This window comes from Thunnus maccoyii, chromosome 7 (assembly GCF_910596095.1).
Source record: "Thunnus maccoyii chromosome 7, fThuMac1.1, whole genome shotgun sequence".
In the NCBI taxonomy this organism is placed as follows: domain Eukaryota; kingdom Metazoa; phylum Chordata; class Actinopteri; order Scombriformes; family Scombridae; genus Thunnus; species Thunnus maccoyii.
The window spans coordinates 26,290,323-26,308,939 of NC_056539.1; the positions used below are offsets into that span (position 1 = coordinate 26,290,323).

Sequence of the window (18,617 nt, forward strand, 5' to 3'; positions counted from 1 at the left end):
TTAGGAAGAGGTCTGGAATGCTGTGGTTTGCTGAAGTAAAATGAATCCGAACTAAGAGTATGGGTAGTATAGAAGTTCTCATTGCAGATAATTGACTTTTGTTTGGAATGAGAGGTCTTTAACATGACTGGAAAGAAGCCAAAGAGAAGAAAATATAGGCCCTTCTCAATGTATTATAACAAATACACAGGCATATTTTTCTGTCTCATTTATATCTCAACTTTTTTATAATTTGTCATGGCAGTTGGTTCAGAAAAAAATGGTACTTACAACACTACAACAATTTAGCTGTAATGTACATATGAAAAAGCTTATCTACGTACAAATCTACTTACTTCCTTTAAGACACACATTAAAACTGGACGTGAACCATTTAAAATCTTTTGTGAATAAGGGTCTTGCAATATGGTTAGTTTGGGATGATGACAGGTTTTACAGTTCACTACATGTATTATTCTAAACAAATATTGAATGAAAAAAAGTATAACAGTAGAAAATGTATAATTTATTCCTTCTCAAGCAAAAAGCTTTTTTAACAGACATTACACATAAACATATTTTTTTCTCTTAGGACACTGAGATGTTTTTGTAGATGATCAGCAGGTCAATATTGCAGCAATCATGAACATTGTGTAATTTCAATTATGAATTTTGAATATTATGAATTGTTTATAGTTTCTAAACAAAAACAGTGTGTACCCTTTAGGAGGCATAATTGATATGATAAAGTTGATACTGGGATCCACTTTCAACTCCACAATGTGTATTTAATACATTTTTGTATTCCACAATATTGTGAAATGATATATTCTTACAGAACTACCTGTGAGGCATTTACAAACCTAAACTTTAAATTGGCCACAAGTACAGTAGATGTATCTATTAACATAATAGCAATACAGTACAATAAGAAAGTAGACTCACATCTAGGCCGTCGGGACCAGGTTCACCTATGAAGCCTTTCCTTCCAGGTCTCCCCTACAAAGACAGGCAGCAAGATACACACACACATAATGATCAAAAGATACCAAAGCTCATAACATGTTTGTCACATCATCATCCCAGCTGCTTCCTGATAAGACATCGAAGTGAATTATATCATTCAAACCACCTAAAAAAGGCTATGTGTGTATTTGTGTGTTTATATGTATATGGGAGTTCTTACAGTAGGGCCAGCATTGCCAGGTGGGCCAAGTGGTCCTTCATCACCCTGCAGACACAAAGTACAGTTCATTATACACAATTATTCACAAACATGGACACGCACATGCTCTCACATATACACAGCAGAGTCCGCAGCACAGCAGAGTAAATACAGCTGACACGGCAAACAACCAGGCAGCATTGTCAAACAACACGAACAAATGCACACGAAGTAACAATTCCATCTGCATAAACTCTCAACATCAGAGGTCTCAACCGCTCACCTGCCTGTTCTTCTTTATAGAGATATAACATTGCATGAAGCCATGCAAACCTCTTTATCACTCTTTACTAACAGAGATTCCCTTTTTTGGATGATAGCTCATCTTGCGGAGCCAGATATGGATTCACTTTGCTCCCCCACTCAAGTTTCTGGATAAATGTAATACACTTTAAAAATATACTTCCTTTTGCAGTCTCACAAATTCTTGCAAAATGGAAATAATAGTACTCAAGTACAGTGCCTGAGTAAATGTACTGTTTCTTTACATGTCTATGCTAGGTATCAAAGTTTTTGAAGCTTTGTCTCTGTAATTGAGAATGCTTTGACTGAGGTGCTATGACTCCATCCCAGGAAAAGTGTGTGTGAGTACACTGGCCAACTCTACATCTCTGTGAGCGGTTGCCAGGCCAATGCTGTAACATTCAGCATAATATAAAAGTGTGTGTGTGTGTGTGTGTTGTACACCTGCCAAAGGCTTCTGTTCCTTTTTCAAGTCTGGAAAACTTTCAGCCTTGTTTTTATAAGCACCCAATGAGGAATCATGACTTATCCCTGTGGAACGTGCCTCAAGAGACACTGCAGAGAAAAAAAAAAAAAAAAAACTCCCACTGGGATCTAAGCTGCAACTCTTTCGAGTTATGACTAGATGTGAAATGAGAAGGGCTATGTTAGTTAATCTTAGACTAAAGATGTGGAAATCCCTTGATGAGCTGCATTTTCCACTTTTCTGTATCTTTGACATTTTGAGTCATAACCATGTAGACCTACTGAATTAAGGTGGGTGTTGAATCATCTCACCTGTATTCCTTGTGGCCCGGGCGGGCCTTGGGGCCCTCTGGCACCCTGCAAACCCTGAAACACAACAGAAAGAATGAATGAAATAGATAGATAGAGATAGAGACAGAAGGACAATGACAGAGAGCAAGATAGAGAGATGTTGTTGTACCTTTGGTCCAGGTGGACCGTTGGGCCCTGGTATTCCAATGTCCCCAGGAAACCCCTTGCGAAAACAGGAGGAGACAGTTATTTCACATGTCATGAGTCACATGACCTATTGGTTAAGTTTGATTCCACACATTAAATCAGCTTTTTGTATCGCTGTGTACATTACAGGAGGGGTAGGATTATACTGTACTTGAAATGGCAGGTATTGAGTACGCCTATCAATGTGCTACAGCAGCTCATCTTTGAAAACCACTGAAGGCATCTTGCATTAATAATATATCAGACAGACAGAGGGGTGTGGCCTATAGAAAACTGATGTAAAGATAGTGATGGATAGCTACTGGGCTGATAGAAGCTGAATACCTTCAGGCTCGCCTGTCATGACATAATCACTCATTTCAGAAAATATACCTGCTAGCTGGGCCTATGTGACCTTTGGTCATGTTGTACATGCTTTTCGTGTACTTTGCAGCATCACCAAGGACCTCTTTGACTAAAGGAGAAGTATTCTACATCCAAAACCCAGACATGCTGGGGGAGATGCCAGAACAGGAAACACAATGGACAAGCTATTAATGTAGTTTTGATGTCATACATGAATATCAAATGTTTTGGAGCTAGTGAGTTGACTTAATTGGCATCTCTATTACACATACCTTAATTCTGGAGTTATAATAATGTACAAATAATTTAACTCCAGGCCAGGTATGCCCCCAAAAGCAACCCCCCGTAGACGGCACTTTTCAGTACAATATTGGATGGAACGGATCACATACTGCATTTTAGCCCTCTTGTTTCAACAGTTTTTATGTCCAATCTCAGGATCGCAATAATACAGGCCATTTAAAGTAAAGAGTTACAGATGCAGCCACCTAGAATTGCCTGCTGGTCCGTGACAGGTCCTCGCTTATCTGAATGGACTGAATGGATATATCTGGCTGGCAGCTGGCTGGCAGATCGCCGTAGGCAGCGATTCTGAGTGGCTGGTACTGTATGTCCAGCAAATGTCATTGACCTGGTAGTTCAATTGCCTTGTTATATTTTCAAATATCTAATATGCAAGTGAATTTTTTTAATGTCATAAGTTCACCAAAAGGTTGTCTAATGACCAAAGTGAAAGGCCATTGTCTGGGAAGACATTGGGCCTCATGTAAGAAACACTCTGTTCTTAAGTGGCATGTATGAATGATGAATGAATTTGTGGCATTCACCAAATTTTTCATACTTAGAATTTTTTCTTAGGTATGAACAAAATTCACAAGTGATCCAGACAAAAATAAAATATATAACTAAAACAAATTTAATGTAAAATTTAAATTCTGTTCTGATCATTATTATAGAATGCAAATTTACTGAGAGATTTTTAGATTTTATTATTTTTATTTGCATATGGCTAAACTTGTTTGCTGATTTCTCACAGTGGGACTTGAAGCTTTGAGTTGTAAAATCCTTCTTTTTAATCTTTGGTAAAAAAAAACAAACAAAAATGAATGAAATTTGCCCACAAAGGGAGCAGAAAAAGCAGCCTTAAATAGTAATTTGCAGGTGGCATTCATCAGGCTCAAATAAGCAATTTATGACAAGTTGTCCAATTAAAAAGGTTTGTTGAATCTGACAGTAAAAGCAAATCTCCCATTAGATTTTGAGATGTATGAGAGGAAATGCAATGTTCATTGGTGACAGATTAACATGAATAGCCACAGAAAATATAGCGGTAACCTATTATTAAGTATCTTGTGTACATTTTTCACAATTTGACCTGATGGTAGTGCTAAATAAAAGCTTGGGAGTGTCTAAAATGTGAATTGTTTGTCCCTGGGGAAGCAGGGATGAATACATCCGTTTGTGCTGTCTACAAGATTTTCATATTTTTTGAATATAAGTAGATTTTTTGCCAGATGGAGGCACTAGAGGAAAGGTCAAGGGATCAAGAAAATAATATAATTCATTCTTCTACAGCAAATTCCATGGTAATCCCTCCCATAAATTTTTAGACCCTTTGTCATGGATCAAAGTGTTGGTCTAGCTGAAATAGTGACCTGACCAGAAAGATCACCAAGTCTCCAACATCATAAGGGATCATTATTTAAGGGCCATGAAACCCAAGCAATGTGGCTAAAACGTGTCAAGATATTTAAGATGGACAGACTAAGTTTTTCGATTCATATGTTAATGAGTGTATTGTTCTTGATTGTCCATGGGGCAGTGCATAGTAGTTGAAAATGTTTCTTTTGCATCTGTTTATATATTCATTTTCAACAACAAAAAGTCACATCAGCCTGTAGCCAAAACAGGACGTATACTGTACGTTATAGCGATGTCTGCATTTATCAGCGACCTGCTATTTCAAACTTCATGACTTCAGTATCTCTCTAATGCCTTTATCTGATCATAATCTTTGGTGGAAGCATCTATAAAAGAAGCCTTGCCTCTGCCCTGCGTCCACCACACTGCACACAGTCTGATAGGAAAGTAAAGATACAGCAGGATGATTGTTTTATAGCTATGTCTGTGTTTGGACTTGCTCACAATCCATCTTTACAGCATAGTACACTTTGCTGAAGTACTGCAGAAACCTTTAAGTAATATTATCTGGAAATGATGCCACTATCTTTTCCATTGACAAAAGCCTTAATTTTCTCTTTTTTTCTGTTTGTTTTCTGACTGTCTACCTACAGCAACATTTTAAAAGGAAAACATTAAACAAGTTTATTTGGAAATAATCCATGAAACATGTCCTCAGGAATTACAAATTGACCTTCAGCGAAGTTTCATCATTAACCCCAAGTAGAGTATGTACTGTAGATCAACCTTGACTTTACATTATTACTTTTAATTGCTTACTTACAGCACAGTGAGCTACCAATTATTGTAACCTAGAGCTTATCAGCATTAGGCCTTTTAACACAAAACATTGGTAATATGATTATGTGTCTGTCACAAATCTGGCCACAAATCACAACCCTTTTTTTTCTGTAAAGCTCTCTGCATGCAACTCCTGCTCCTCCATTCTGAGAAAATTGGTAAAAAAATAAAATGATGAGTTGAATACAAATGAATACCTCTGGTCCTGTAGGCCCAGGTGGTCCTTGAACCCCCATCTCACCAATTTTGCCCTGTTTAAAATAAAGAGAACACATGAAAACAAACAGAAATAAGAAACTGTGCTTCTTTCACCTCAACTATCATGTTTTTTTGTCTCTGATTTCCCTCAAACAATTCTTCTACCTTTATCACCCCACAGATTAATGTTTATATTTTCATTTCATCATGTTATTCTTTCAACAGTCAGTGAAGTGACCGGGTGAAGTTGACATAGTGAATCTGCAAAATGCTATTACTGACTTAATGTGATGACACACTGTGTTCTTAGAGCCTTTTGATATGATGCAACAGCAGCTTATTTACACTCGGTTACAGAGCATAAAGGAAATAACAATCTGAGAACTGATCAGTCACAATATGCTGCACAAATACTTGGTATGTTATCAGGCATCAGGGCTAATTCAGGTCACTTAACCCCTAACACTAAATGGTGCTCTCTCTCACACACACATCATATGAAGTAATGCTTTCTTGCATTTATCTACATTGTGCACAGTGTGAACATGTTGTACAGCTTCAGTGGCAAAACTATAGATTAAGTTATTTTTTGCTTGTGAACATTTCATTCGCATGGTACAAAAAAAAGCAGTTTGCTAAAACAATAGTGAATTGATTAGGTTAGGGTAGTACAGTGTATCTCCTTGTCATTATATTGGGTGATTACACTGGTTATTACATGGGGTGAACAGCTATAGCAACAGCTGGTGCTGCATAGAAACTACGGTAGGTGTTCTGGAAAAGGACAACATCTGGTCTTGTTTACAGTGCATCCTGAATAACGAGAAGGGAAGTTCCCAATGTTTAATCTTTTTTCTTGATCTGAGCTTGTTTCTGCTGATAAGCAAACAAATTGCAGCTTACAGACATTTATTCCACTTCTTTCTTCCCTTATTGAGGCTCACTATCCACCAAGTATCAGATAAAGCGGATGTGTTGTGAATGTGACCAAACTGGCTTCAGTTTATGAGCTATAGAGTGCAGATCTCATTGTGGTACACTGTGTGTACTTGGCTTTGTCTATAAAACCCATAAATACCTTTATAAAATGCACACATACACACATACGCCAACATACCGGTGGTCCAGGTTTTCCTCTTGGACCAGTGGGACCGGGCGCACCAGCAGCACCCTGAAAGATAAAGACAAAACACTCTTAAACTAATCTTACACACCCTATGTGGGTGTGTGTATTTGTTTTCATCCATTTCCATATAACTGAGTGCATGTCTGGATGTGCTCGTGTGTACAAATCCTTATTCACACGGAACTAGCATTATATGATGACTTCATGTGATTAATGAATCAACATCTACACTCATTCAGACACGCAGAATGCATTTCTGATTTGTGGAAATGTTTCGATTAATGTTGACAAAAATGACAATTGTTTCTCTATAGATTCTGCTATTGTCCAATTGTCTGTCATGACAGGAGGAAAACAGATCATGTTTACATGTTTAAAACAAGGAAAAACAAAAAAGTTGCAAAAGTATTATCAAGTAGCACATGTCATAGCATGGTGTTGGAATTTTTACTGTTTGCTTTACTACGTTTACTTTTACTAGAAAGTAAGGTCATAACTGTTTGGCGTGGGAATAAAATCTTGAATGACCTTTTTAATTTTTGGTAATAATAGCTGCATGCACTATTATCAGATGGTGTGCATTTGTGTGCCCTAAAATCAAACTTGTGTGACAGGAGGCATACCTTATCGCCTTGGTACCCCATCTCTCCTGGTTCGCCCCTTTGTCCCACTTCACCCTGAATTTCACAGTATCATACAGAGATATAACACAACACTACCCTGCCACAGTGATCACAACACGACCACAGATACTTGAGAGACACATGAATTGTAGATACAGTATACGCATGTACAGGCTTCTCTTTTCTGTATTCAAGGTAAATTTAAAGCTAATGAGAAAAAAATAAACACACATTATGCAACAAAACTTGTTAACTGTCAAGACAAGCAGCAACAAATGACCATTTGCAAATAAACTTGGCTATTATGAAGCAATATCAATATTTAACATTAACTTCTATTCTAACACATTCCATCTACCACCATGATACTGAATTTGAGTTTGTATTAGTGGCTGTGTGACTGTTAACAACATTTGTACAGCATCTCTTGTAATAAGTTCAATGTGAGCTGGGCTACTGACACATTACACACAGATACACAGCAATAATATAAATATTTAGATCACCTTATCACCTTTCAATCCAGGCAGGCCGGCTCGTCCTGCTGGGCCCTAACACAGAGAGAGGAGAGGAAGGAGGAAAAGTAAAAAGAATGAGTGAGGAAAGGGGAAAGATTTGTAGGGATCAATGAGATATAATTAAAGCCTCAGTGAGTTCAATGACAGAATTCTTTTTGAAGCAGGGAGCCAAGAAAGAGGAGGATGATGAATGATAAAAGTTGAGGCTAAGGAATTTTCAGAGTAATTTGATTTCTAGTGACAAAATTAATATACTGTATGTGCAGAACTTTATTGTCAGCCTGATATACAGTACATCAGATAGACTGATAAACATGTTTAAGAGGCCAAACATGCTGACAGCAATATTTCCACCAAGCCTGTGGTGCAGAATGTAAGTGCAGTGGCTGCTAGAGGCTGTCAATTATGCTTATGTCTCTGATCAATGTGGCAATAATTTACTAACATTTTGAATATAGCACCTTTACAATCAAGTTCAAAATGCAGTGAAGAATGCAGTCCGGAAATACAGTAAGAAAAAATATCCCATTTAAATCATTTTCTCAGTATATTCCATTTAATTATACATTCATTAACATAAAATAAACAATAATAATGACTTGGTTTTGGTAAAAAACATATATGACTGGAGAATGAATAAATACAGTAGTTGCAGATTCCATCGGTTTAATTTGACAACTAACAACGTTGTATGCTTCCTAAAATTTAGAGCATTTGCAATAGCCAATGTCTAGCCTACCTGAGGTCCCACCATACCAGGCAGTCCTCGCAACCCCTCAGGCCCCGGGTCCCCCTGTGGAGAGAAGGAGGTACACAATTATGTATCATAAATAGACCCACACACACACACTTCTGATACTGGCCCAGGTTTGCTGCTTGACAATGAATGGCATTTTTCACACTAAATGTTTCCGATCTCTTCTTGGCAAAGATAATATTTTGACACGGACACTATCTGCTGTTTCCTACACAGTGCATTCCTGTTGCTTACAACTTTACAATAGAACTAAGCCATGCTGGCAGTGTATCCAGTTGTTTTGTATAGCTCTGGCCTTGGCCCTACTCACCACTGCCAGCCCACAACATCCACTCTAATTGCCCGAGGCGAGGTGGGAATGGCTAGAATATGTGGCTGGACTAATGTGTGGCTGGACTGAAAAATACTCTTTACAAGCAGGCAGGCAGTAAAGTTGGCCACCGATTGGGTGGTTTTCACTGACTGCTATTACCTTGTCAGTAGCAATCATGTTGTGGTGACAGTGATGATAATGTGTGTGTGTGTGTGTGCCTAAGTGCAAGCACTTGCACATATATACTATTCACACGCATAACACATATTTGACTAAATGCACCCTTTCTACCAAGTTATATATAGAGGGTTTTCTGCAGCGTTTTAGATGAGCAGTGGCATTGCATCACACATTATTTAAAGAGTATGCTGACTGTTTAAACTGCCATCTAGTAACTACATTGATAACAGGCTCTGACATGTCAGGACGTGTCTGAATCAGCTAAGCAGGCAGTTCACTGATCAATAACAGTGCAGGTTCGCAGTAGCAACACACGATTCTGAGATGTTACAAGTTGAGAAAGGTAGAGACAAACTTCACAATCATTCACAATCAGATGCTGATGTGTGAAAATAGAAAAAAAAAAAAAAGCGCTGCAGGTCAGACACTAGGCTGAAGTTGGTTTGGGGATGGCTGGGAGCAGTGCTTACCACCTCTGCTAACCAATTTCCTGAAAGAAACTTTAATTTAGACATGAATTCCTTTGCTACTGTGGTAAACATTTTATTAAGAAAACCAGGCAGATTGTTCTTTTGAGGGATTTTTTTTCACTTTGAGACAGTGGAAAAGGCTTTAAGGAGAAAGGAGTAAAGGTGAAGAGAAGCCTCTGTCAGCATTTGTTCCAAGGCAAGCAGCAGCAAAGACAGTCTGTCGTGATTAATATGTTGAAGAAAAGCATAGCGAATAACAATGAATACAAAGACAATTGGAAATCTTGAACTTGCCGTCTCCTTTCTCAATATGTTATATGAAAGTACTGTCTTCTGTCAAAAAAATAGTCGATCTGTCTTTTTCTTCTATATGCAAAGTAAAAATTGCGGTAAGTGAGAGGTGAGTGGGAGGCTTAATATTATGTCACACAGGACATGTGGCTTAAACTAAAAGTCCATCTGGACCCTGTAAGGCTGGTGTTTGATGCTGCGGCTCTACTGTGGTACTGCAGCAGGACAGACACAAATCACATGCGATCCATTAAAAGAGGCACTCAACAGAAAACACATGAAAAAAATGACATGCTGAAAGGAGGAGATAAGCTGAGAGAGACAACCTTCTCTCCACACTTTGGTGTCCACCAGACCAGTCGAAGCGCTCTGGTACATCAACATCCCACACGGAGCCTTTGCTCAAACCGCTGTCAAGACGGAGCCTGACTGCCAGGTGGTTAGAGATCATCCAAACTATTATCTCCCAGCCACAAGTAATTTGATGAAAACCAGATTGTTGCATTCCTGTAAACCTTGTTTCAACACAACCACTTTAGCCTCAGAAAAAAAACAATTAAACATAAAATGCCTCAGTACCCAATGTATCATACACTACACTATATCACACAACATGCCAGTACAACTAAATAACATTGTACGCAGGCCTCACGACACCACATGAAAATCATTAAAAAAAGGGTAAGTGTGGTGAAGCAGTAACAAAACAACACCTATAAATTTTCAAATAACTATTTTTGTCTCCACCTAACCCTTTTTTGTTTTTCTTTCAGGCTGTGAAAGGGTGTCTGGCTGCATCACATTTTGTTGAGTCACACACTGGCACAGACATCAAGTGCATTCCTGAAAGAACACTTGCTGCTCTGTTACTGCTCTTTCTGATTACTTAACTAAAGGTTTAACTTTGTGTAATTGACTTTCAATAAATGAGTGGGTACAACTAGATCCACATGGGTGTGATTGACACTGGGAAGTGAAAATGAGTTTTAGATGTCAAATTAAAGTTCTGTGTGAGATCTTTTCTGTGTCAAAATCACTCAGCTGGAAGGTTGACTAAATATGAATTACATCAAAGACTGGATTAAGGAGGTGTAAGTATTTTGGCTCTCTTGTATGATTACTCAAAAGTACTTACTAGCAGTAATTTGTTGATGTAAAGACAAGCAATCACTACATCAACTTTAATTATTAATAATTAATTTCTCTGTTTCTAATTGTTTTGGGAGTAATTTTTGTATAAAAATATATAACTTTGTAGTTTGCCACGTCCGCTACAAATAATTTTACACTACATGCAAATCATGATCCTGTCACCAGCTCTATGAATCTATTGCTTGTTTAGGTTTTGGTTTTGTGAAGAATAATTTAAGCTAAACTACACATGGTCAAACAGTGTGAGAACAGATGCAACTGTGAAGTGACAAAATATATGGGACACCTTCACTGAAGCTTAATCTGATCAGACCTGTACAACTTTTCTTTAGTAAGACCTATGTATTAAAAAAACAACACACAAATCAAAGTAATAGTCTAATAAAGGAGTAATCAAAGGAAACAGAGATGACTTGGAGAAGGGACTGTCACAGAAGAGGGTGACAGAAGGCAGGCTGGAAGTGAACACACCAATCTGTTGCACGTCATGTCTGTGCTTCACAACTTAAATGGCTCCCTTATCTGGCCACATGAGGTTTTAGTGCCACGGTGCCTTCAGGCATATGACTCTGTTTGTGCCATGACCAAAGCTACTCTGCTACAAATATCACTGTCAAGTTTTTGTCACAGTATCTTTTCAGATATAAACAAAGGCTTTGGTTCCATCCAGATTTACATTATAATGGTATGTAGACAAAATGGGATACCTGTATGCATATATTTGTAGTGCATGCCATTCATGTCTGCATGTGTGCACATCTGCTGATTGTCTGTGTCACATCCTGTTCTCTCTGCAGCATACAAAGTGATCTGTGGTGTGTCAGGTCTGCCTGAGATCAACAGTACGACATTTTTGCAACCTTAGCTAAATCTCTGGAGCAAGACATACACATGGACAGGTTTTCTACCAACTTCTTTTTCAGTTAATCTGGAGTGACAATGATTTGCTTTTGTAGATGTTGCTACCAACCTTTACAGCAACACATAGTGCCATGACCAATTACATAAGCTGGGCCATTAGTTTGCAACTATGAAATGACACACGCAATAAAACTAAAATATTCAGACATAGTGGAAAGTTCAGATGGGGTTTACTTTGAAGCTGTGGTATTGTAGATGTTTTGATTGCCCTAGACGTGTACTCCTCTCTATGATAATACTCTTGTTTACGTAAAAACAACATACTTAGTGTCTTAGATTAATGTCTGACTGCGTCAGTAGTAAAGTTGACTTACAGCTAGTAGCTGAGGTGAAGGTTAAGGAAACCCTATCCATCCAGATGTGTCTAGCGCCACACAGAGTGACCCTTCAAGCACCCCAATAAATCCCCATGGTATGAGAACAGCAAACCAGTGTAAATGAAGCTTGAAATGATGGCACAAGAAAGGTGCCGTATAGAGTTTTATCTATTTTGCTGACATGAACGTAGGGATGTTATAGAGGCCTCTGTGAACACTTAACAGACTTAACAGCTGTACATTCAGCGGTAACAAGACAGCATGCTCGTTATTAGGGCTGTGACAGTCTATATTTTTTCTCACTGCGGTGATGAGAGAGAGCCTCCTAAATTGCTATGAAGTCAGCATTTAAGTCCTGTCAATGATTATTTCAAAGAACCGCACACACTGGATGATTACCGAAGCTGAGTACAAGAGTTGTGAATGACATTTCTTTGGCAGCTAGACACAGGTGTCTTTTTTAATAAGGTATCTTCACTGTACCCAACAGTGAACAATGACCATGAAACATAGATCAATATTTGGATCGACATTAATAGCTGAGGAGTTGTCATTTACTAATTTTGTCGAATAAGTTTTACACCAGTAGAGTTGCTTGATTAATGGTTGATGTTAATGAGCTTGACTCAAATGATATAAAGTGTCTTATTAACTTTTGTATTGATATAATGCAGTGACAGTCAAAGCTCTACTCTCTATACACCTGCTGCACTATATATTTGGGAAATTTGCCAAAATTTAATCATCTAAACTTCTCAGCTGCAAAAAGTTTTTGGGACTTAAGGACTTTTTGGCACCGTTGTACCCGTGGAGTTAGTGTTGAGGACTTATGTCGTGAGGCCAAGACAGTTTGATTTTGAATTCTGCCCAATTTATATTCTCTTGAGTCCCTGTAGTTCACTTATTGCCTTTCCAGCAGCCAAGCTCTGACAGTGCATGAAATATCAGTAATATAATCTTGGCAATCACCTAAAACAACTCAAAGATTTCAGTAGTGCTAGTCATTAACAATGAGGAAATACTACTGCCATTAAAAACAGAAAAACCTGGCCCAGATGCTACAACAAGTCTAACCAAGAAATAGCTGGCTGCATGAAAATTCACATTCATCACTTGTGGAGCAACATAGCACATCCTGCTATTCATCACCCAAAACCCCAATTTAACCACAGAGATAGACAAGCAGAGATAAAGATGGACAGACAGGCAATCTCAGAAACAAGTACAAGGCAAAACAGGAGCAGAATTGTGAGCAAAGTGAATGACAGATCAAACATAGTGTCTATTAGGCATGAGAAATGTAACACATAAATAAAAAATGATAAAATTGCAAAACTGATACTCACCCTCAGGCCAGGAAAGCCGCTAATGCCAAGCCCACCAACAGGCCCCTGTGAAACATCACAGCAACATCCTAAGTACACAGGACAGGACACTTACAGTATTGCACATTCCACATTCCCAACGCTACAATGGAAACACTATAAGTGTTACATAATTTTTTTTTTCATATGCTAATCTATAGGGTAGAAAAACCACTAAGCTTGTTTGTGTCTATAACCCATTAAAATCAATTTGTTAAGGGTGTTCAATAATTTGTATCCCTGACAACTGAAGAAAAACTCAAAATGATTAGTAATGTCAGGCCAATTTATTTATAACCATCTGCATGCATACAATTTAATTTAATTTATTTTATTTTTATTAAAAAATCTGCATCAGACTTGGTGTGAAACATACTGTATATGTGTGTCTCAATCTTACCTGCTTTGTTTTTTGGATGTTTTTGTATTAAACACCATAAATACTTTTGTATTTGTGGGGACAAAAGGCCTAAACTACATGTAAAAAGAACACAAATTTACTTATGGATGTATAGGAATCTGAAAAGGTTTATCCAGGAAATAGCCTTGCACTGTGCCCTTGTATGAATAGTCACGATGACTGAGGAAAGTGAAAAGCGTGGAGATCCTGACTGAGAAGAGAAAAGTGGAATAGCATGCTGAGATAAAAAAAGTAAAGGACAAAAAAAAAAGAAGATAACTAAAACCACCAAAAGAAGACGGGAGTTCTTACCTCATCGCCATCAGGACCAGGAGGCCCCCTCTCCCCTGCATCACCCACCACACCCTGTGGGGAAATACATCCACAGTCAGTTTAAGATGGTCAAGTTAAGTCAAGTCAATTTTATTTATATAACCAACTATCGCAAATCACAAATTTGACTCAAGGGACTTTACAATCTGTACAGCATACAGCCCCTTTTATCTGTAGGCCATCAATTTGAATAAGGTCAGACTCCCCAAAAAACCCTTTAACTGGGAAAAAATAGAAGAAACCTCAGGATGAGCAAAGAGGAGGGATCCCTCTTCCAGGATGGACAGACAGACAATAGATGTGTGTACAGAATAAACCAAATTAATGGTCAGGGCAACCACTGTAATTATACTCTAAATTTGCAGTATATTGCACCTCTACACAGGTGAAAGAATTTCCAACCAGTAATAAATTTAGCTTTGAATTTCTCCCTTTTTTTGATATTTTACTTTATTAATTTTCTGTCATGCAAAGCATCCAACCTTTACTTATATCTATAGCTGTTAACCTACACATTGATCAAGATCAAATTTGTATTGACATGGTGTGAAAATAATGCTTATTTAATGAAGCAAGATTAGCCAGTATATTGGTGAGCCTGTGGACTGGCCACAGACTTTGATCCAGTTAGCCAGACAGGATTCAATGTTCCAGAAAAAACAGACACTGGGCTGCTTGCCCGCTTGGCAACTTCAACACAGAGAAGCTAAGGCTTGTTTTTAAAACATTAATTTTTCACAGAGTGAGGGCCCAACCTACACATTCCATCTGTCTCCAACTTAATCTAACTGTATTTTTTGTCAATGCCACCCTAGAACAAACTTGGCTTTGCAGGACCAATTCCAAAATACATGCCATCAAACACTTCCAATTTGATTTGCCACATCTTGAATGGTGTTAAATCCACTAAAGGACTTGTTTTTTTTGTATTTTTCTTTTCTCTCTGCACTGTTTAACCATGGGCCCTTAGCATCCTGCTGCTTTAACACATTCAGAACAGATGCTGCATACAGATGAATCTCCTTAAGATATGCCTGGGGTGTTTGTGGATGTGAAGTACTGCTATTTTAAGATACTTTACACAATATGAGATGGATAATATTTCAGTTTTTACAATCCCCTTGATTTTCCAGATGAAATAACACAGACAATCACACCAGAACCACCCCCCCCCCCCCCCCCCCCTCCCCGTAGCTATTGACAGATGACAGAGGTTTATATTTTTGTGTTTGGAAGTAATTATGAACAATGCAGAAATCAAAATTGATTAATTATTACATGTCTTCCTTTGGGGCCAGGTTTTCCAACGGGACCAGGAATGCCCTAGAAAAGAAAAACAAGTATATAAATCATTTAAATCTGGGGCATGAAACCATGCTGCTCTCAGGGATTTGGTATAACAACATGTTTTAGCCACTGGCCTAAAATTAAGAGATTTTCACAGAAGAGTGAGAAGGCACATTTCTCCTATTCTGATCTGTTAATCTATATTATTATAATGTAGGAAAACCTTCTCCTCTAATATTAGCTGGTAAGATAATACCATGAAACTGTGCAGAAAGATACCTAACCTCTTGTGGCCTCTGGCCTCCTGTAAGCCAGGATTCAAAAATCGTTTCAGCACATTAAATTAAAAGTTTGCTTGGCATAAATCAAGCTGGTGTGTAGCAAGCTATAACAGAGCCATCAAAACCAGGAGTTCCTTGAGACTGGAATCTCACAAGAATGAAGGAATGACAGACATCATTCAGGCATAGCCTAAATGGAAAATAAAAACTGTCCCCACATTTTATTCTGAAACCTTATAATTTTGAAGACATAAATGAAAGTTTGAAATAGCTGCTGCCAATTGCTGAAAGGCTGAATTTACACCAAATCAGGCGATGTGGAATTTAAAAAGGGGTAGCGCATTTAGTCTGTGGGGGGCCGCAGGGATGCCGAAGCGGCCTGCGGTGAGAAAGTTGAACCAGAATCAGCTTTTGGAGAAACACAACCCGACGTCATGCAGCGGTGGCCAATCACAGCCGGAGATCAGATTGATCAGAGCTGTACAACCCTGCCATGAGGGAGGACACAGACATTACTAGGAAGATGCCCCACACCTCTGAACAACCCTGCAGAAGTGTACCACAATGCCTGATTTGGTCTGAATATATTAGTATAGACAAAAGTATAAGACAAAAGAGGAGAAAACAAATGGAAAGTGGGTATGGGGGGGTTCTGTGAAGTAATGGGAATGAAAAATATCTCCAAAAAGACATGAATCGTAATTATAAAGATCTTGACATAATGTGCACTTAATATAAACAGAAAAAATATCACTCACTTTCTCCCCCTCCAGCCCTGGTGGCCCAGCAACACCAGGAGGCCCAATGAAACCCTGGAAATCAGCAATATGTTCATGATTATCTGAACATTATAATATAACTTTTCAGCAGTGTGATATTTCATTAGAGCAATCTTACCACAATATTTCTATTCAACTAAAAATTGAATAAATCCATTTTAGCATAAACTCTGCTTACAAACCTTGTGATCATAAAATAGTGATATGATTGATTCACAAGAATTAACTTAGCCAACAAGTAGCATTTTAACATCCTCATATCCAGGGTGTTAAAACGATCATCATCATACCATGAGGGTTTGTTTATACGTTCTACATGTATTCTCTAGGTTTGTGAAACAAATATGTAAGAAGAACCAGTCTGCCTTTATAGAGATAACCCAGAGGCCGGACCAGCCCCCACAAGCAGTCTGCAGCTCTATATCAGGTAGTACGTCAGAAATACAAACTCAAATTCTGGGCAGTCTCTCTGGAGCAAGGCTGAGGGGCTGACACTGTCCTAATCCTTTCAGGAAATGAAGTATTCAGCACTGCTTAAGGAAAGAGGGCAGAATGAGAGCAGAGAGCTACTTGTACTTACACGGACACCTTTAGGCCCTGGGTTACCTTCTGGCCCAGCTGAGCCCTGCAACAAAGGAAAGACTCTGGTGAGGAGGACCCATTGTACAGTACACGCAAGCTCAGTGATTTCACATGGTGAGGCAAACCTAAACACATCAGACTCTGAAATGCCTGATAAAGAGAAGTACAGTGGACTTGAGTGACAGACAGCTAAATGAAAACATGTGTTTTTTATACTTCAAGTTGCAACTTTATATATCCTTGGCCACACTGTGTGCACGCAGAGCACATGGTCTAAAAATCCCCCAAAAAAATCCCATCCACAGACTGCACACATGAATAAACATCAAGAAACCAATTTCATAAATGTCTTCATTTCATTATAATTTTAATTTCATGGTGTATTTTCAATATAGTACAAATAGTAACTGTTTACTGCCTGATTCCAAAATGGGTAGGAAACATGTATAGGGAAGCAGACAGCAGTGTGTATTATGCAGTTATCTTTTTTTATTGCTGTGTATTCTCTGTGGAGTTCTCAGTAGAGCAATGAAGAATCTAAGAGGATCGATGGAAGAACTGGAAGCGTATTTTTGTATTTTTCACTGCACCTGCCTGCCAGGGTAACCTGCAGCCCCCGCTTCCCCAGGAGGTCCTGGTATGCCCTGCAGCAGAGACAGAGACAAACAGTAAGAGAGAGAGAGAGAGAGAGAGAGAGAGAGAGAGAGAGAGAGAGAGAGAGAGAGAGAGAGAGGGAGAGAAAGAATGAACAGTGAATAGGGAGATTAGATGGATGGATAAAGTGAAAGAGGAGAAACACAAACCTCTACCCGCATTGCCAACTGAGGAATAAAACAAGCACTGTTCATTCCAGACAACCTCCACTAAGACAACCCTGTCTATTAACTGTAACTTTCTGCACCCCTCCAACCCACCTCTCCAACATTGGCTCACTCTGCTGTTATTTCAGCCCACTGTTAAAATGACACATTATACTTGAAAAATTCAGCTAATCTGCATTTAAAACAACAATTTCTGTTGATATTCATCATTATTGTCTGACAGCACCATAATAAATCTGTGAGAGTTTTATATTGTTGTAAGGTCAATGCTTTCATTGCCTTGTGCTTCAATTTTGATTTTCCATCATAAAACCAAAAACATTTTTTAAATTATTTTTTCTTATCTAAACTGTGCCAATGACCCGTTATTACTTAGTTACGACAGGCCCTTAAAATCGGCTTCTAGGGATTGTTTTAATGGTTTGGAATGGAAATGATATTCTGGTTTGTAAAAGGGCACCTAGAAAGCTGTGCCATTACAAAGAAAAATGGCGTCTTGTAACAGTTTAAAACACTGAGGACAAACTCCTTTAAATTAAATGACAACGCACCTTAACAGTAAAAAGGCGCAATGGCACAGGATCTCTACGACGCTATCATCTTTAGGAACAGAGTGTAACTGACATTAAAGTAACAATCCCAGGAGAAATTAATGGTTTCCTTCCTTC

The 18,617-nt window shown here is 38.4% G+C and overlaps 1 protein-coding gene across 2 annotated transcripts in view; it reads right to left on the reverse strand.

Moving 5' to 3' along the window:
• Nucleotides 1-18,617, reverse strand: part of LOC121900806 (collagen alpha-1(XXIV) chain) — a 99,753-nt gene that overhangs the window by 41,706 nt on the left and 39,430 nt on the right. For both annotated transcript variants that reach the window (XM_042417345.1, XM_042417344.1), the window contains 15 exons: nt 17,719-17,772; nt 17,127-17,171; nt 16,526-16,579; nt 15,478-15,522; nt 14,179-14,232; nt 13,449-13,493; nt 8,441-8,494; nt 7,690-7,734; nt 7,184-7,237; nt 6,552-6,605; nt 5,434-5,487; nt 2,373-2,426; nt 2,225-2,278; nt 1,166-1,210; nt 925-978 (listed from right to left, as the gene is read on the reverse strand). In XM_042417345.1, the coding sequence (XP_042273279.1) occupies nt 925-978; nt 1,166-1,210; nt 2,225-2,278; nt 2,373-2,426; nt 5,434-5,487; nt 6,552-6,605; nt 7,184-7,237; nt 7,690-7,734; nt 8,441-8,494; nt 13,449-13,493; nt 14,179-14,232; nt 15,478-15,522; nt 16,526-16,579; nt 17,127-17,171; nt 17,719-17,772 (765 nt within the window). The remainder of the gene's footprint in view (nt 1-924; nt 979-1,165; nt 1,211-2,224; nt 2,279-2,372; nt 2,427-5,433; nt 5,488-6,551; nt 6,606-7,183; nt 7,238-7,689; nt 7,735-8,440; nt 8,495-13,448; nt 13,494-14,178; nt 14,233-15,477; nt 15,523-16,525; nt 16,580-17,126; nt 17,172-17,718; nt 17,773-18,617) is intronic.